Below are 20754 nucleotides of genomic sequence, written 5' to 3' on the forward strand. Positions count from 1 at the left end.
CCCATTTTTTCATACAATTATATTTCACTTGTAATAATTATTTACTCCATTGCATGTGCTTTACAATTACACTGTTCTCCACAATTATCCTTTACAATTACAATGTTCTCCACAATTATCCTTATATGTAAGGCTCTTGTCCTAAGGTATTCATCTTCTCATTTTTGTATTACTCCATCTATTGCAAATATTGCCTTGAGTGTGGAATTCTTAAGGGTGAACCATCAGCTCTTGTTCCACCATAAAACACAGAATTATCTTATCAAGTACCTCGAACAACTATCAAAGGGAGGCCACATTTAACAATTACTCAGTTCATCTGTCTAGGAGACTCAACACTTATAAATAAAAAATTGAATTTAAAAAATAAAAATCAACCGTGACCGAAAAGAAAGAGGTTGGAAACTTGGTGAAATCAAATCTGAGGAAGAAATTCAGTTAGCTATTTCATTTGTTAATGATTTGGTTTCTAATTCATGCTTATGAAGGGTTGAGAATGTGAAAATGAGTCCAAAGAATTATCTAAACACAAGAATTTACGAGGAAATCCATCAAGAAAACCACAAAGAATAAGGAAAATTAACTTATTCTAAAGAAGTAAGTTATATTTACAAACTATAATATGTATTTTAGGGAGTGCACTCACAAGTTAATATATTTTCCGAAATACATAGTATAGTATAGTTTGTAAGAGTTTATAAACAAAAAAAAAACTTATAAACATAACTCTCTCCTATTCTAAATTGGAAATGACTATCAGATTAATCAAACCTCGCTCAAAATATTTCTCACAACACTCCCTTCCTTTGGAGAAATAGAAGAGAAATATGGGTTTTTTTTTTTTTTGGGGGGGGGGACCCCAGAGTAGTGTTGTCATCATGAGTTTTCCTTCTTCTTTTTTACAAACACGCCGTTATCTTACTTCTTTGTTGGTTATTCAACTAATTTATAGCCCCTAACTTCATTTTTCCATTTGTTTACTAAATAATGATATCTCCACTATTCAATATCATGGCTCCTCCTTATTTTAATTAATTTAGGCACTTTGATAAATATGACTCTAGTTACTATTTCTTTTCAGTTGGCCAATTACGTAAGTTTGTAAAATAAGTCATCTATCATCCACATAGTTCAATAAATATGCAAGAAAACCAACTTGTCATCCATAATAATTTAAGGCATTTATATTTTTGTATTTTTTGTGGAAGAAGGCATTTTTATTTTTAACACGGAGGGTTGTGGTTTGCAAGGTTATGGAGAATTCCAACTTAACATGTTAGCAAGGTTGACGCAAAGAATATGGATATTTGGACATTGTGAATGATGTTAATCAATGGTTGAAGATATTGGATGTGGAATTGAGTTTCCATTCAACGTTGAAGATTGAAGAAAATAAACATGTTATTAGCATTCAATCAGTTGCACCCATGAGAAGAATCCAAATTTCTTTTTTCTACGTGTATAATACAACCTATTTGTATCACTATTGGTGCTTGATGCTTTGATCATTGCACTTGTTCCATAGTCGTTCATAAGTCTTGTTGGAGTATTTAAGCCTAATTCCACTTTCACTTTCATTAACACCGAAAGACATTATAATCCTAAGCACAAAACAAGGATTCAAGTATAGGTTTTTTTTTTTTTTTTTTTTTTTGCTGTTACTGCAAATAAGTTATATGTAGTAAGCTCAATACGATGTCGTTTTGGGGTGAAAATCATGATATTTTTAGAATTTTAATTTATTTCAGGATTATTATAGTCTTTTTAATTATAATTTTTTAATCTTTCAATCCAAAACAACGTTATTTTGGAAGTAAATGCAAATAACTTGTCTGCAGTAACTGTAAAAATATTTTTTTGTTGAAGTATATATCAAAATTAAATTTGACATTTCATCAAACACATGTTATGACTTTGTTTAATGATGCACATTTAAAATAGGGACCAAGAATCAATGAAACTAATTGGGAGAGGTGGAAACAATAACTTACTCGATCAAATTAACAGCTTATAAATCCTCCATGCACATAAAAAAAATGGCCAATCCACACTATTTGGTGGTGATTGAGCATGTAGAGGGCTAAACATTCATATGTAGGAGGGGTAAAAATGTTGTTTCATGTAAAGTGGTGAGAAAATTACAATTCAGCCATTGATAATCGCGTGCAAAAAAGAAATCTCTCATATATTGTTGTGACAACTCCAATATCACTGTAACTAGGAGATCTTTCTAAAAATTGTTTTTCTTAGGATTTGAACTTTAATTCTCTCATTAAGAATGCAACTTGTTTATCACCGAAACTTATCTAATAGAAATTAGCTAGCCCTAAAAAATGTGTGCATAAAAAATGTAGAATTTTGTTTTAATATCTTTACCCAATTAATTAAGTCAATTTATATTAATTTTTAGAGTTTTATTATACTCACCACTGGGTAAGTATACCGCCACTTACATACTACTATTTTATTATGGTCGGATCAATAGAATGAATCAGTTGCAATAATAATGATTAAAGGTTGTTCAAATCAAATTCAAATGTAGTACATTTTCCCTAATGGTTGAATTTGGGATTTCATAAATTCAAGTGACTTGCTCAATCAATTGCAGCAAAAATGGAATTATAATATAACAAAACCCATATAATAATTGTGGATAATTCAAGTTTACTTTCATATGATGAACTCTAGAACTTCAATTATAAGTTTTCTTAGAAATTCTAATGAAAATGTGTACGAGATATATAGTATACGGTTGCTGGGATTGAAACCCCTAGTTGCTTTGGTTGTTTTGGTGACGCGTCTCATATAGAGATAATGGATTGTGAAATTTCCCATAAGTATAGGGATGATAATTATGTAGCTAACTGGCTGGCTTCTCATGTTCCAATATAGGATTGGAATCTAATGGTCTTGGATTAAGTGCCTGTTTGGATCCTCTTATTTTTAAGCTAGAAGCTACTTATAAGCATAAGCTAGGCCAAACAGGTTTTGGAAAAAGCTCTTATAACGAAAAGCTCTTTTTTTTATAATGAAGAAAAAGCTGAAAATTAAAAGCTCCAAGGAGGAGCTTTTTTTTAGCTCTTATCTGTTTTTCTTGAATTGTGTGCTTTTTTTTTAAAATGAAGAATGATAAAGATAGAGAGAGAGAGATAATTTTCTTGAAATATGTGCTTTTAAGTAATTTTTAAGCTAAATTTTTTATGTAATTTCCAAACAGCTTTTAGCTTCTTTTTTTAAGCTCTTTTTTTTAGCTTTAGCTTATAAGTAGCTTCTAGCTTAAAAATAAGAGGATCCAAACAGGCTCTAAGTCCCTAGCCGCAAACATTTCCTTCACATAGACTTGTTGGACCTTAGTTTGCCCGATAGTTTGTAATTTCTGTTATTTTTCTTTTCCTTCCTTTTCTGAAGAAAAACGCCAAGGTTTCTTGTTCAATATTCAAAGTGGATAATCACTTGAATTCAAAATAACGATATTTGAAACCACTAGCTTTGGTCTAGTGATGAAGGGTTTGAGTAAGTTATATTAAGTTATTTGTTTAATTCTCACTTGTATTTGAAAAAATAAAAATAATGATATTTGGCTCCAATCAGCTTATTTTAAATTCAAAGATCAAAAGATTCATAATCATATATGTTAATGTCATGCTTTGATATTCGCTCGAGATTAAAGTTGAAGATAAGAGAGAAGTTATCATGACAATGAGGTCATGATCGTTAGAGAAGGTGAGACACGAGAGAAAGAAAGAAAAAATAAAATGAAATGAGGTTTTTTATGTGTTTCTTCTCACCATTGGCAACAATTGAGAGACGTTGATTTGAAATTAATCTATTAATAAATAATAATGAGGTAGTATACTTACTTAGTCCTGTTGAAATATCTTGAATATTAAAGGCACTCTCATAAAAAAGAACAGATACAGAAAATTTTATTTATGTATACACACTAAGTCTGAATATTTAATGGAAGGAGTTCAGGGGCAGTGCCTACGAAAAAAAAATTCAACAAGTTTTAAATGCATTAAAAAATAAAAATATATAAACAAAAAGAAATTTATATCACTCATGTTACAGAACCAAATTTTTTGTCATGTTAAGAAAAGACAAGACCAAATCATTGAATAACGTGTCATCTCACTTTCTTTAATATTATATAACTTGTCTTTTTCTTAACATGACGAAAAATTTCGTTCATATAATATGAAGGATATAATCCTCAAACAACGAAAGAAAAGAAAACTTCGACTTAACATAAAAAAATAGTAATCAACTTAATCATATAAAACCACTAAAACATAAACAGTAAATAAGATGTGTTTCTTTTTTAGTACATGTGCTTGTATTCCTCAACATGCAACAACTAAAATTGCTCTCTGAGTGACATTCCTAATTAATTAAAAATATATATATCTTCTTTACTAAAAAAAATATATGACCAAATTTATGTGTGCACTTGCACACACTGACAACCAAATAGATCTGCCTATGAAAAAGAGGCAAGAGATTTTTGAACTTTAAAGAATATAGTTGTTATATAAAATTCATTCCTAAAATATTTATCAAGATTTTTTTCTTTAAAAAAAATTATCATCATTTTTTAAGGGTCACTAAACTGAGTATTAAGACCAGTTATTTTGTTAAGTAGCTAGTTCCATTAAGGTACTCTTATAAAAAAAATTATTTACTACTTTCCATAAATAATGTCATTTAATAAATACTTTTTTTATTACTTAAAATAAAAGTATTAAAATATTTTGATATTAAAAACTACGTAGGCATTCTCTTAAAAAAGCTGCAAAAGACTTTAATGAATATAATATTTATAGTCATATTTTTATATAAAATTCACACCCTAAAATTTTTATTAATATAAATTTTTTGATGAAACATTTTTTGTATCAATACGTTCGAAGGTCACCACACTATAAAAAGTAAGCATTTAGTGCCTTTAGAGCTTGTTTGGAGCACTTGATAAAGAAGATAGAATATGATAACTTATCGTATCTTATTTTTATCTCTTGTTTGGTGGGTCAACAGTATATGATTAGTTTATCATATTATCTCATTTTATCTTATCCAATACATGATTTCTTATCCTATGGGGGGAGCTGAGTTAGAATTCAATAGGATAGGATACAAATATTGGATACCCAATATATCTCCACGCTACCCAATATATTTGTATTTATTGCATTATATTTTGTTTTTTCTTTCTTCTTTCTCCTTCTACATAATCTTATCATATTGCTGATCAAGTGCTCACTAAACACATGACATGATATAGGCTTATTAGCCCCATATCATATCCTAATCCTACCCTTATCATATCCTACTTTTATCCTATCATGTCCACCAAACGAAAAACGAGCCCTTAAAGTACTAGTTAAGACTTAAGAGACATTTGATACGTTTACAAAAAAAAAAAAAAGATTTAATACTACTCTTAATATAGGTTTTGTTAATGTATATTTAGGACATAAATGAATGAATTAAAAATAAAAATCATAACATGAAAAGTAGAAGCCTTTTTTTTTTTTGGTAATCAGTAAAAGCCTTTGATATATGAGAATCTATAAAAAAAACAAAAAAGGAAAAACTTCATTTTCATTGTGGTTTTCTGATTTATCATTTGATCTTTCATGATTTTAAATTTATCACTTAGACTTATTGTGCTGAAATAATTTATCATTTAAACCCCTATGCTTTTAAATTTTCACTTAGAACCTTTGTGATTACAAAAATTTCACTTAAACTCTTTGTGGTTTAAAAAATAAATATTTCAAAAACATATTTAAAATAAATTTTCTCTCTTTTTTATTTTATATCCTCATGTAATGCATTTAGGGTTTGAAAAATATTTCAATTTATTTATTCAAGTGTTAATTTATAAATTATCTTAATTTTTTTATTTTAAAAATATATTTGAAATTAAAAAAATTATTTAAGATGAAATTAAAAAATATTATTTATGATAAATTAAATATGTATTATCAAAATAAGATTTTATTTTCTTTAAATAGAAAAAATAAAAATATTTGATTTGAATTTATTTTCTTGATAAAAATATGTGAATTTTTTTAGAATTTATTTTTATTTTTTAAACCTTAAATGCATTAGTTGGGATATAAAATAAAAAAGAGGGAAAATTAATTTTCCTCTTATTTATTTTTTTAAATTTTTATTTTTGTAACAAGGGATCTAAATGATTTTTTTTTGTAACCTATTTAAGCACAAATTTAAAACTACGGGAGTTTAAATGATAAACTATTTAAGCACAATGAGTCTAAGTGATAAATTTAAAATCACGAGCGGTCAAATGAGAAATCACAAAATCACAATAAGTAAAAATTGAGTTTTTTGTTATCAAAAAAAAAAAAATTGAGTTTTTCCTAATTTTTTTTTAACATTTCATGTATTAAATAGATGCGATGAGTTAATGAAAGGTAATAATGCTTCTCAACAAACGTTCCAAAGACACACATTAAAAAATTAATAATACTTATTATCTACCAAAAAAATAATACTTATTAAATGAATAAATTATTATAATAACAAATGAATTGCTTGTAATTCCTTATCTTAATTCGTTTTTATTTTTGATAAAAAAACGAAAGCAAAAAATAAAATTATATAAGAAAGTACAACATCCCAATGTCTCACTAGTGTTGCCGCAAGTTCTCTTTGGAAAACGAACCACTGCATTGTCTGCGTCAAGGACGAAGCTAAAGCTAAAAGGACGTGACTCACACACCTCTTGAGAATGACCTTTCCAAGCTATGTCAAGTACCATAAACACAGTTGTTAACGTCTCCTAAAGAATAAAGACCAGAATTTCTCTGCAAGTAGTTTTATTAAGCTGTGTTTCAATCTTTGTCGTGTCATAAGAGTTGTCTCAAAATCCCAAACAATTTTGAGTTTGTGATGTCTTTCGAAATTCTTTATCCCAAACTCCATCGAGAGTTTTTGTTCGTTTCAAACGCGTTATCATCTTTCTTTTGTTTTTGTCCCGCAAACTAATATCTCTCGTATAACTCTTACATGTAAAAAAAATGTGTGAAGTCTATACGAAAATAAAAGAAAAGAAAATGTAGTAGGACATAAATTTATCTAAATATTAAACTTCTACTTTTTATCACAAAATTCAATCTTTGCCATAAAAAAAAATAAAAATGAGTGGAACGTTAAATGCGGGCCGTTGGGCCTGTCGGGGCCTAAAGGAGCCCAAATATCAGTGAAAGAGATCTGGATCTAGCGAAAGGACTATATCACCCTTCCTATTTCTCTCTCTCTTTCTTTCTTGTTTTCAAATCTTTCTCTTTCTCTCTTCCTCTGTTTAGAAAAGAAATAGAAAAACCACAGCATTTTCAGGGCGCCCTAGATTTTCTCTCTTCTCTCTCTCTCTCTCTCTAAAAGCTCTTTGCTTCGGAAGGAAGAGAAACAACGCAAACGCAATGGCCTTCGCTTCTTTCCTTGGCAGAGTCCTCTTCGCTTCCGTTTTCATACTCTCTGCTTACCAAGAGTTAGTGTTTTTTTTTTTTTTTTTTTTGGCACTCTATTTTGCTGATTTGTAGCATACGATATTGTTTCGAGATATATTTATTTATTTTTTAAAAAAAGTAGAGGAAGTTTCTGGATTCCTAGTAAGTTAGTTTCTCTGGGTTCGGTTGTTGTTGACTTGTTGCTGTAGTTGGATCCGTTGAGTTTAAGGTTTGAAACTGTTTGTCTGAGTAAAACAATCATTTAGATCTATGTTTTTTTTTTTTTATTACTTTTTTCTCCGCTAAGATTTCGAAATCACTGCTAAATTAGGTGTTAAATAGCTTCCATTTGAACAAGTTTGCTTTAAATATGTGTAGTCTTTTTGTGTTGAATTGGTTCTGTTATTGTTTTTGAGGGAGGCATATGAACATTTTATGCTATGACTTGGTTGAAGTGCAAGGAACTATATTCTCTTCATTTTTATTTTCTTTTTTTCTTTTTTTTTTGGGACTATGTTTAAGTGTGAAATGAACTATGCAGGGGAATTTGTGTATTGCTTTTGTAATATTATGGAATCAAGCGATTTATATGCGTGATTTCATTTCCTTGATTATGGTATTATTGTTCAGGTATTCTCCGTGCACGCCTCCAAGTATTGTAGTAGGATGAGAATGAAAAAAAAAAAAAAGAGATCTCATAACATCATGTTTGGAGCTGAACAGTTACTGTTTCCATGGGTTGTTAGAGAATCATTTTCATGTATTGAATGAAAATATGCTGGCTGCGGTGGTTCTTGTTTGAGTATGGTATGCGGTTTTGTTACAGTGACTATATGTTGTGGTGATGCCATGCATAATACAAAAGAATGGGTGACATTGAATTCAGGAGTGGTTGTTAAATGCATGTTTCCTTTGTCATTTATGCCATTCTATAACCATAATAGTAATTTTATTTTTTTAATAATTCTTTTTGGCATATAATTAAAAGATAATTCCCTTATTTGGAATAACTCTTTAATTTAAGAAGCACTGCTTTTGCATGGTTTTTTTTTTTTTTTTTCTGTCTTTGATTCATTGTATGTAAAACTCCCTTACCATTTAGGGTGTGTTTTGGAGTTAGGAGGGAAAGAGAAGGGATCAAAGGGAGAAGGAAGGAAAATGAAGGATGAATCCTTACCTTACCCTCTTTGGATGTCACAAATTACAAGGGGAGCAAAACGAAGGGTTACTTCAATTATAATATAGATTTATGACTTTACCCATTTTTTTAAAAAGACAATACTTTTTCCTTTCATACTTTTTTTTTTAAATTAAAAAGTTCTGTCTAAAAGCATTACCCTAAAAATTTTTCTCTCTCTAGAAGTTTTTTCTCTTTCTGAATAACTTGCAAATAGGATTAAATTGTGATTTTAAATTTGAATAGGGCTTAATAAGTAAATTGAGTTGCTATGAATGCTTACCATATCCATTCTGTGTGATGTGCAGTTGTGCATTGATTATATTCTGGATTGACTTGGCCATGTTTTCATTCCTAGTGAATTGGACTTCTCTTTGAATTCTTGTCTGTAAACGCCTTCATGATTATGACATTCAATTATACTTGATTTAATAATTATTCATTGTGGGTTTGGAAGAGTTGATGGTGTTGCTTGCTTTTGCTTACTTTTTATACTAAGTTTGAGACTAGAAGCTAATAGTTCTTACAATTTTTCATTTTGACTGTGCAAGCACTCTTTCTTTTCTTTTCTTTTCTTTTCTTTTTAATTCTTCATACCCTCTTTTTTATGCTGTAGTGAAATTTCTTGTTTATTGTGTCTTGTGTTCTTTACTATAGACTTAATGAGTTTGGAGTTGACGGGGGACCTGCAGTGAAAGCACTCAGACCAAAGTTTGATGCCTTTACATATCGAGTGCATTCTCAAGTTGGCTTTCAAATTCCAGAGATTGATGTTAGTCCTCTCTCTCTCTCTCTGTGTGTGTGTGTGTGTGTGTATCAATCTTTCAGGAAAACTAGATTTGTACCAGGGTAAACACTGTCTTTTCATTTTAAAGTAATTGAAGAATTTACCTATTCAATAATAAATATTTATGTAATGCGCAATCCCATAGAAATTGAAATGTATGGTGAAAGTTGACTGTACCCTTTTATTAAAATAAAAAGAATGTGCCTGGGTAGAAATAGAAGAATGAGAACAAGTGGTTTAAGTTAAACCGAATACAACTGTTAGAGAAATATGATATAAAACCATTAATGTGACCTTCACATAATAACTTAAGTTTTTGGGTTTGAAATGATGTTTTACAACAATAATAAATATTTATTTAATACACAATCTGATAGAAATTGAAATGTATGGTGAAAGATGACTGTACCCTTTTATTAAAATAAAAAGAATGTGCCTGGTTAGAAATAGAAGAATGAGGACAAGTGGTTAAGTTAAACAGAATAGTCTGGTATGGAAGTTGAGATTGTGTGCAAGTTTAATTATCTTTTTGAGTGCGAGGCTTGGAACGGTTGCTCCTTTGTGACCAGAAGGTTATATATTCAAGTCTAAAAAACAACTTCTTTGCAAAAAACGAAAAAAAAAGAAAAAAAAGAAAGAAAACGGGTAAGGTGGCTGTGTACAATCGATCTTTACTCCTACCCTATCAAAGTTGGAGAGCCTTTGTCCACTGGCGTTTAATGGTTTATGAAATATCTAATTTGTATTAAATAATACTTTTACAGTTTTACCTTTGTTACTCCACTGGTTTAAACTTCAAATGGGATATATGTTGTTATATGGACAAAGTATTTGCTGATATTAGACTTGTCCTATCCTTGAGGCGTATTGGTGCTAGCCCATACCGAATTTTGGGTTCTCAACAGGCAAGGTTATTGTGTTTATGTTGGCCATAAATGATAAATTTGAGTAGAAGAAAAAATAAATTTGTAGATCCGTTATATAATATGAAAATGTTGGGGGTGGCCATGCGCTGGGGTTGGGAAGTTATGAGCATCACTATTCAAAATAACTTATTTTCATGCATTAAACTGTTATGCAAATAGCCTATACTTAGTTCCTTAAGTCAAAATGTACATAAATTGATTTTTCCTCCCTTTTTGCATGCATGTTATATTCTCTGTATGCTAGAATGTTCCCTGATATAATTGTTGTCATCAACAGTTGAAATTTGTAATTGCTGGGGCTATTGCTCTGAAGGGCATTGGAGGGGTTCTTTTCATATTTGGCAGCTCTTTTGGAGCTTTCCTTCTGGTTTGTAGTCAGACTTTCTCTATGAATATAATAGATTTCTGTTCATCTCATGTGCTCAGTTTTTCAAGTTATGGCCCCCATTTTTTCTTGGCTGTAGCTCCTGCATCAGATGATTGCTACTCCAATCCATTATGATTTTTACAATTATGAAAATGACGACAAAGAATTTACTCAACTTTTCATCAAATTTACACAGGTAAGGAGTGAGTTATTTATTTAATTTCATTTCCATGTCTGTGTGCCCAAATTCAAGCCGTTGTTACAATGTTGCTGGATGTATTGTTGCAATTATTTATCAAATATAATTACTCCTTGCAGAATATGGCTCTTTTTGGGGCTCTGTTGTTTTTTATTGGGATGAAAAATTCCATTCCCAAAAGGCAACCCAAGAAGGCTCCCAAAACAAAAACCTATTAGTAGCTGCATTGGAGGACCCTCTTTTCAAGGATTGTCTCGGGTTGTTTCCGGGTTCTTCATTTTATCCTTTTGATCTGCCAGGATTTGGCTCGGGTACTCTCTGGTTCAGAATCAATCTTTCCCTGTTGAGTTTTTGTAATTTTGGTTTCACTCTCAGATGGATTAAATTATTGCCTATTATTATTGTTATTATTTTTGTATGATCTGTTAGAACGGTGTTAGGAACTATCTTTCAATTGCTAAACCTGTATCAAGAGGGAAAAACAACAGTAGCGAAGCCTTTGCGCTAAAACTTGAGTGCCAATTTCCTCATGTTCTTGTGATCTTCATGTTAAGGTCCTCAAATCCTGGCACTTTAAGTTACTACTTAATTGGAGTTCTGTGCGTTGGCACATGGATTAATAGAGCCCTTTTGATTTTTATGTATCCGTATTTTACTTACCAGTTGGTTTCTCTACATGCAAAACTTGTGTATGAATGGATAAACTCCTTTGGGATGTGGTGCATTTGTTTGCAATTTTTTTTTTATTGAAATGATAAAATATGAAAATAATGGTTGGATAAGCTGTTTTAAGACTAGCGGTTATATGTGCCTTCAATGTAAATGGCTACGTATCAGAATGTATGCAGAACGTTAATGAAATAATTATGGTTAATATTTAGAAACTAACGCAGCGGTATATGGGATTACCACTCTTACTGCAAATGAGGTATACGCTATAAATATTCTAACATGATATTATGGTTTTTTTTTACTTCGTGTTTTGGTAGTTTTGGTAGAAGAGTTTGGGTTTTACCCTAGTTTGATTTCTGCCTTTATGATCTGCATGCATGCACTAAGGAGAATTAAAATTTTGTACTCTATATTTATTGAATATGAAAAATTATGAAACTGCAAATTAGTAAATTACTGATTACTAATGTTTGGGTTGACCTCAAATAATTGAATTTCTGTTACGGTAAGATTTATAAACTGAAGATACAACGTGGATCTGGATCACATAAAAAAGATAGAGAATAGTAGTTTATTCAAAATCTTTATATAATAAAGTAAACTAAAATAAAATTTTAATAAATAAAACTCAAGATGTGTACGATTTTGTAATACATGCATTTTGACTAGTGGAGCTTGTGAACATTGGCTGATTTACACAAGCCGTTAATTGATCTTTTTATGTATTAATTAATATGGTTATGTTATATTGGAGGATTATAATCATGCAAGGGTAAATTAAAGTTGATGATTTTGTAATTATTTATTTTAATATATTTTTCTTTCTTATTTTGTCATTATTAATTTATTTTTGTATGATTATGATTTTTTTGTATGACACGATTATGTTAATTAACACAGAAAATCTATTCCCATACGAGCCAAGTAAGGTAGATTTTGCACAATCGGAAAAGAGAGAAACTGACTTTGGTCTAGGTTTCATTGGCCAGAATTTATCAAAATCAACTCGATTATAAAAGATAATTGCTGAAAATTGAAATATAGCGAAAATGAGTATACCAAATAAAGAGTTTCGATTTTGTTATGGAACTAGTATTCAACCCAGATCCGAATGGAATGACCTGACAATGATTTTATAAAAAACACAAATAATTAAATATAAAAAAATATAAAAAATTACTCTGATAATATTTAAGGTATTCTACAATAATACAAGATTCAATAACAATGTAATGAGTTATTTTTTTAAGTATCGGAACAGCTTATACACTTGTGTCAATATCGTCAGAGACACCATTGGCAGATACGTAGTTTGCATTCATAGATTGGTATTGTAACAACCTAAAATTTGCTAGAGTACTATGAACTGCTAGTGATAAATAATTCAATTATTCAATTTTCATGTACTAAGACTTCTCGACGCTTTATCAATGGTGTATTGGTAGGTTTGTTTACTTGTTCTTTTATGAATCATAGGCACACCGTGGTATTTGCCCAAGTTGCGTGACTGAAGCAGTTGGAGAAAAGGAATATGACCTAATTCAGGGACATAGGGTTCAAGAAAAAGGCTTCCTTCACCTTCAAATGGTAACTAATATATTGACGAATAATTAAACCTTAATTAATCTTACCCCACCTAACCCTAAAAAGAACTTAATTGGGGTATCAATTAATTTCATCATAGAGGTATACAGGTTCTTGTAGAGAGAAATTGACCAAGATGGACTAAAAAGAGGATCGTGGTTTAAAACTTAATTCAGATTATGACAATTTAACTAAGTACATTTGAGTTAAGTATTGAGCTATATTATAGGGAAAGTATAGTCAAAATATGACTTCTTAAATTTTGATCTACGGTTGGCTCTCATCAAAGGATTAGAAAGTGACGTTGATAAGGTTTTATAGGAATGAAAACTATGCTTGTCGGTTTAGGACATTGTTTTTCTTGTATGTTATTGTGTGGTTGTTATGCCCAGGACCTTAAATGCAATTAAATGATAGGAAAGTGACATTGATATATTTAGAGAATGAAATAAATACTTGTTGGTTTTAGGGCAATGTTGTAAAATCGGGTTCGTAAACTTTCTTCTTCCCCTGACTCGAATTTGTTGACATTCTCCGCTCCATTGCTTTCTTTGTCCTATTCACATGATTCATATATGTCTTGAATAGCCCGCCTCTTCTTTGAAATTGGTTCCTCAAAAATATCAATTCCAATATCTTCAATCATTTGAAGACCATCACGTGTGACATTGTCATTTGCTGCTTCAAAAACTTGATGCAATTTTGATTGTTGGTGTTTATTGAAATAATGAGTGTTGAACTCCGTTATTGTTGCAAGCCCACATCGTATTTGAGTGCTGAGAAATTTCCATGAGAGAGTAAATTGGTATACTGATAGCAGAAGAATCGGTAATATCTAATAAATGCTCAAGGTTTTCAATCGATGTACTTTTTTCACCTCGCTCGTCTTCATAAGTTGATTTTGCTTCATTTCTAATTGGGCAATTTTCAAGAACCCGTATGTCATCCAAATCATCTTATGCACAACCAGATGTATCAAGAGATAACTCAGCCTTGTCATGCACTACTATTTACAAATCAAGAGTAAGACATTTTTGGACACACAGATCACTTCTATTCTCTTTACCTTTCATGTGTTTACCCTAAAACTTATTTTTGGACACCATTTAAGTAAATTAAGTTTAAGACTTGTGATTATTATTTTTTATATTATAATATTTAAAACTGATATCATTTTTGTTGATATTTTAGTATGTTTATAACTTTTTTTTTAATATAAATTATAAATTTGCATATATTTTCCAGATCATGCGGTTCAACCAGTGACCCATCGACACTGACCAGACACAACGACGAATCACCGTGATGGACGGCGGCCAAGCAGAGCGATCGGTGATCGGTTCGGTTTGAATTTAATCGGATGCACCGATTCGGTTCAAAAAATCGGCGAGAAGAAACATTTGATTTGGATAATCCGTAGGGAAGCAACGGATAGGGACAAGGGTATTTTTGGATAAAAAATTAATAAAATAATTTAATACAAAATTATTTTTATTTCACACATACGCATACAGACACACACGAACCGAACCAATCCGACCGATCGGCCGAACGGACGGCGACTGCGGCGCACGTGTGGTGGACCAAAGGCCACCTAGCTCCTCTCCCCTCCACAAAATGTGTAGTGCCCCAAGGAGCAATTTAGGAGTGTGAGGTGGGAGCTTATATACCCTCTCACCTCTTATTAGTTGTCCAATCTGGGACTTCTTAAACCACACACACCCTTTCAACTTCCCTCATTTCTTTTCTTCCTCAACCCACTTCTTATTCATAACCCAGAGGATGTATATACAAATTTCAACAATCCCCCACATGGATAAGAAGTCAATTCATCATGACTAAATGCATAAGAATATGAATGTAAAGTGTAATTTTCTCAACGAGAAACAATTGCATCGAGATAGGTAGAGTTACCTTTGAAGCTTCTATAGTGAAACCTATCGGATATCCTCGATCAATCTGTGGTCTGGGCAACTTGAACCGTCCCTTTAGTGTATACTTAGACAATAGAAGTCACATAATTGCTTCTCTAGCATTGTTGGTCCTCATTGTTGTGCCCATTTTGATCTTGGGACACATGTCTGGTTTTGTGAGTGTTCTAGAGAATCGGCCTTTAGTAAATTCTCATAGAAACAACCCTCACTTCACACTCACATAGGTGATTCCTTGTTATGTAATTCAACATACATCATCTGAACACATCAGATTAAGAAACCATTGAAAGCATAAATGCTTACCCTCATATAGACTGTATTGTCATAGGAATGAGAATGAGTTTAGAAACTCCGCAGTGTTAACAGTCGATCATCACTTAATTGTCTCTTTGAACCTAGTTCGTGGGATCTCCACTCATCAAGGTAGAGTTACTACAATGATCAACAATTGATAGGCCTTAAACCCATTGCTGTCGGTAAATTCTCATCCAATTCTCTAGGAATTCTTTTGGTTAATGATAATTGATATTTATTACACTTAATTGTTACTCTCGATTATTGATTTTTGGATTGTTTAGTGTGTAAATAATGGTTTAGGGTTTTTGGGTTAAGTTAGATGTTGGGTTTTTAATTGGATTTATTTTGAAATTCGTAATAAAAATCTAGATTTACGTTACTGTAAGATAATATGATGGTCTAAAATTGATCCCAAGTTATTCACGAGTTATTACAGTTTTAATTAGTTAATTGGATTTAAGTTTGTAATTGGGAACCCAATGTTTTTGAGGCCCAAATCCATTATTTATCTTTTATTCCCTTTCATACTAGTGAGTATTGTAGAGCCTACATAAAGGCATGTTTAGGAGGCCTTGTCATTCAATTTTAGTTTTCGTTTTGAGAGTTTATGTTTTTACAGTTTCAAGGTTCAATTGTAATTTATGTTTTCTCTCTTCTACTCTTTTGTTCTTCTTTATTTTCTTAATTTCAATTATGATTTTCTACATAGCCATGCTAGGCTAAGCGTTCTTTAATCAATCCAAGAATTAAGGATTCCGCAGTTGAATCTGGAGGACCTGCGCTTCATCTTGATCCAAATCATTTCTCTGTCTTCAACACGGATTCGAGTTCTGCGATTGCACCTAAGGTAAGTGATAAAATATTAGATTTAATATTTAGGTTGATTAACCCGATGATCTTAAGTCAAACGGGCTGATACTCCGCGATTGCGCGAGTAGATGCGCCATATTGATCAAATGCTAGGCGATCGTCTAGAGAGGGGTTCCTAAGCAATTGCAGGGATTTCGAATTGCTTAGGCTCAACCACGAAAAGTATTCGAATACTTATCAGAAAGAATGCAGAAATTCGTGCATCCTCTGCATAAGTCCATATTTAAGGGTCTAAACGTGATTTGGAGTCCAATAACTCCATCAACAGATGTTCATTAACATGTTTTAGACTTAGATTACCAGCCTTCAGCTCAAATGGTTTAAGTTTCACTTTTTAATGGATTAAAACAGCTAAAATCATGAAAATACCAAAGAGGTGATCATGGTGTACCTCAAGTGACTCAAACTCAGAAAAGACTCCTCCTTGGAGCTCCCAACACAGTCCCAAGGTGCTGACCTTGCAAGGGCACGAAAATGCACTACAAAATGGGTCCTTACACCAAAAGGTGGCTTCTTGAAGCCTTAGATGACAAGAACAAGGCTCTACTCAACCAAACTCAGAAATACAGCCTCCACTCTGAAGCTAAACTCAGAATGAGGTCTCTTACACACTCCCAAGGCAAGCCCTCACTCACACAAGTGTTTTAGTGGAAAGAACAAGGAGAAAAGTGGCACCTTTGGCTCACAAGAGGGAAAAGAAGGTGAAGGTGACAAGAGGAGGCACAAGGCTGATGAAGAATCAGAAACTCACGTAGGAACATCAAATATGGCCTAGGGTTTGGGCCAAATGGGCATTTATAGCCCACTTAAGTGTAATCGCGCAGTATTAGCATCAATAGCTATGTTTAGCACTTTAATCCCAAACTTAAGATTCAGAACCTAGCCATTTTTCTAGGATTTTTCATATTTTTATTTTATTTTTCGCAGTACTTTGCCGGTACGCATTTTTACGAAGCCAGTATCAGTTCTGACACCAGTTCTCATTATTTGGACTTGAAACTTGTTATGCTAGTCCTATATATTATTCTAGTGACATATAAATACTTTTCATAATTTTTCGGGATACTTCATCAGTACGCATTTATACCGTGGAGCAGAACCGGTATTTGCACTTTTCGTCAGAAAAATGACTTTCCACATTATTAATCACTTACCATGATTATTTAAGCCTTCTCATAATTATTAAGGTCAATTATAGAATTATCACATTATTATCATAATTAATTAATTAGATTCCTAATTTAGCGGTGCAAGTTCTTACATTCACATTACCTATATCTTTTTACCACAAGCTTAGCTTTATATTTATCAATAATGTCATTTTCTTTCATTTTTCTTTTGAAGACCCACTTACTTCCTAAAGGCTTAATGCCAGGAGGAAGGTTTACCAATTCCCAAGTGTGGTTTGACAAGATAGACTCTATTTCACTATTGATAGCCTCTTCCCAGAATGGTGCTTCCGGGGACGTTACAGCTTCTTTATACGTCTGAGATTTGTTTTCTAACAGATATGTCATAAAATCAGGTCCAAAGGATGTGGCTGTCCTTTTCCTCTTGCTACGTCTAGGTTCATCGTCTGCAGGATCAATATTAGGCGTAGCATCCCGAGGTATCACAATGTTATTATCATTATTACCACTTGATTCATGTTCTTTGTTATACGGAAATACGTCTTCAAAGAACGTAACTTCCATTAACTCAATAACCGTATTAACATGTATATTCGAGACATCAGATTTATAAACTAGAAATCGATAGGCACTACTATTAAGTGCATAACCGATAAATACACAATCCACGGTTTTATGTTCGATTTTCAACCTTTTTAGATTTAGGAACAACAACCTTAGCCAAGAACCCCCACACTCTAAAGTATTTCAAGGATGGTTTCTTTCCTTTCCATACGTCGTATGGTATGCTCTTTGTCTTTTTGTGAGGCACTCTATTAATAATATAGTTAGCCGTCAAAATGGCTTCCCCCCACAAGTTCTGTGGTAAACCAGACATGATTAACATAGCGTTCATCATTTCTTTCAACGTTCGATTTTTCCTTTCTGCAATCCCATTTGATTGCGGTGAATATGGAGTTGTTGTCTGGTGTATAATACCAGACTCCATACAGAATTCCTCGAAGGGGCCATCATATTCTCCCCCACGATCGCTCTTTACTATTTTAATTTTTTTGTTAAGTTGATTTTCAACTTCACTTTTATAGTGTCTAAAAGCTACACTAGCCTCATCCTTACTATTAAGTAAATAAATATAACAATATCTACTGCAATCATCACATATGTAAGTATGTATTAAATCTAACAACTCGGTTGATCTTTCAATTGATGAAAAATGTAATTTCAAATTTTTTGATTCAACACACATGACATTTATTATTTACACATTCAAATTTAGGCAATAAATCTAAATGAATTAAATTCTTAATTGATTTTAAATTAACATGTCTTAATCTATTATGCCATAAATTAGAAGACTCAAGCAAGTAAATAGAAGGAATAATATTATTAATATTATTGTTATCGGTTATAGTCATCACATTCAGTTTGAAAAGGCCCTCACTAAGGTAACCCTTTTCCTACATACACATCATTCTTAGTAAGTACAAACTTATCAGAAACAAGTACAAGTTTAAAACCATTCTTGCTCAACAAAGATCCAAAAACAGTTTTTGCGAATATCAAGTACACGAAGCACATCATTGAGTGTCACTATCTTGCCAGATGTCATCTTCAAAGCCACTTTCCCCATATCTTCAACTTTCGAAGCAGATGAATTACCCATATAAAGTTTCTCATCATTATTTGTAGGAGTATACGAGGAGAACATCCACTTGTTTGAACAGACATATCTGGTGGCACTAGTGTCCACCTACCATTTCTTAATATCTCCCACCAGATTGCACTCCATCACCACCGCTGCCAGATTCAGATCTTCAACCTTTTCCGCAATATCAACCATGTTGGCTTCGGTGGTCTTCTTCTTCTTGAATTTTTGTGGCTTCTTCTGATCTTTCTTTTGTTTCTTCTTACAGTCCCTTGCACGGTGGCCAAAATTCCCGCAATTGTAATAATAGCCCTTGAACTTTTTGCCTTTTCCTTGCTTAGCATTTCCTTCTTCAAAATATTTTTGCTTCTTTGACCTTGATCCCTCTTCAACAATATTAGCCTTGGAGACCATAGGACTGTTGCCATTTTTCTTTTCAAAAATCTTATTATCTTCCTCTATCCTTAATCGCATGATCAGATCTTCATGTGGCAATTCCTTGCGCTTATGGTTGAGATAATTCTTGAAATCTTTTCAAGAATTTGGTAATTTTTTTATGAAAGCAGCAACTTGGAAAAACTCACTAAGAGACATTTCTTCATCATGAATTTTATACACAATCACTTGAAGTTCTTCAACTTGACTCACAACAGATTTAGAGTCTTATATCTTGAAGTCCAAGAATTTGCCAACTATAAATTTCTTTAAGGCAGCGTCCTCGATTTTATACTTCTTGTCCAGACTATCTTATAGTTCCTTACTGGTCTTCAAGGTACTATACACATTGTACAGTGTGTCGTCTAGACCATTGACAATATAATTTCGGCAAAGAAAATCAGAATGCTTCCAAGCATTAATGGCAGCAACCTTTTCCTTGTCAAGTTGTTCTCCCTCATCCAACTTAGGAGTATCTTCTTGGAGGAAACGTGCCAGATTGAGAGTTGTCAAATAGAACAACGTCTTCTGTTGCCAACACTTGAAATTTCTCCTATTAAATTTTCAGGTTTGTCAGCATGCATTGGAATAGAAGCAGTAGGGTTGATCAAGTTTGTACTTGCACTAGCCATTTCTGTTACACAAACAGTCGAATTAATCACACAAATTATATGAATTGCACAGTAAACAGTATATTACAACAAAAATAAAAAAATACTGAAAAACAAATTCAAATCACAAATTGACTTAAGATTGTCGTAAAAGACAATGGGTGAAAGATCACCAAAAGACTTGAATCTGAATGTAACAGAGAAATTTAAAATGAAATTATCAATCACAGTGCAATAAAGTAAATAAGAACAGATTCACAGTACTGAAAATGAATGAACAAAGTATGCAGAATAGTGGAAGAAATTCGAGTTCACAAAAAGTGTCTCATTAAGACAATTTGTTCCCTTACTGATGTCGAAGGTTGATGAACACTTGTCTCCCAAGATAGAATGGATTGCGTCTGAAGAATAATGGCATTATCAGTCAACAACCCGAACGAACACAACTGAATGCCTGAGGAATTACACCGGAAAGAATGGAGGAATGCATGCACGGATGAAGAAAAAATCTGGCAGATTAACAATGCAAAAAATCGAATGGATTTCTGAAGGGGTTAGGGTCTGTATACAGACACTGACCAGACACGATGAATCGCCGCCAACGAACCGCGGTAAAGCAGAGCGACCGGTTCGGTTCAAAAAACT

The 20754-nt window shown here is 32.2% G+C and overlaps 2 protein-coding genes across 2 annotated transcripts; one reads left to right on the forward strand and one right to left on the reverse strand.

Annotated features, from left to right (window-relative positions):
• Positions 1-7318: 7318 nt before the first annotated feature.
• LOC133310089 (uncharacterized) lies at positions 7319-11648 on the forward strand. The gene is made up of 5 exons (XM_061510978.1): positions 7319-7516; positions 9310-9424; positions 10643-10732; positions 10830-10928; positions 11051-11648. The coding sequence occupies exons 1-5, from the start codon at positions 7449-7451 to the stop codon at positions 11147-11149; spliced, it is 471 nt and encodes a 156-aa protein (XP_061366962.1). The 5' UTR covers positions 7319-7448; the 3' UTR covers positions 11150-11648.
• A 7520-nt stretch (positions 11649-19168) lies between these two features.
• Positions 19169-20130, reverse strand: LOC133310077 (uncharacterized). Its single transcript, XM_061510965.1, has 3 exons — positions 20022-20130; positions 19825-19974; positions 19169-19593 (listed from the first exon to the last, which is right to left on the reverse strand). The coding sequence occupies exons 1-3, from the start codon at positions 20128-20130 to the stop codon at positions 19169-19171; spliced, it is 684 nt and encodes a 227-aa protein (XP_061366949.1).
• Positions 20131-20754: the final 624 nt, after the last annotated feature.

The sequence above is a fragment of the Gastrolobium bilobum genome, unplaced genomic scaffold (assembly GCF_033153095.1).
Source record: "Gastrolobium bilobum isolate Gb01-03AN ecotype WA unplaced genomic scaffold, APGP_CSIRO_Gbil_v1 utg20487, whole genome shotgun sequence".
Taxonomy (NCBI): domain Eukaryota; kingdom Viridiplantae; phylum Streptophyta; class Magnoliopsida; order Fabales; family Fabaceae; genus Gastrolobium; species Gastrolobium bilobum.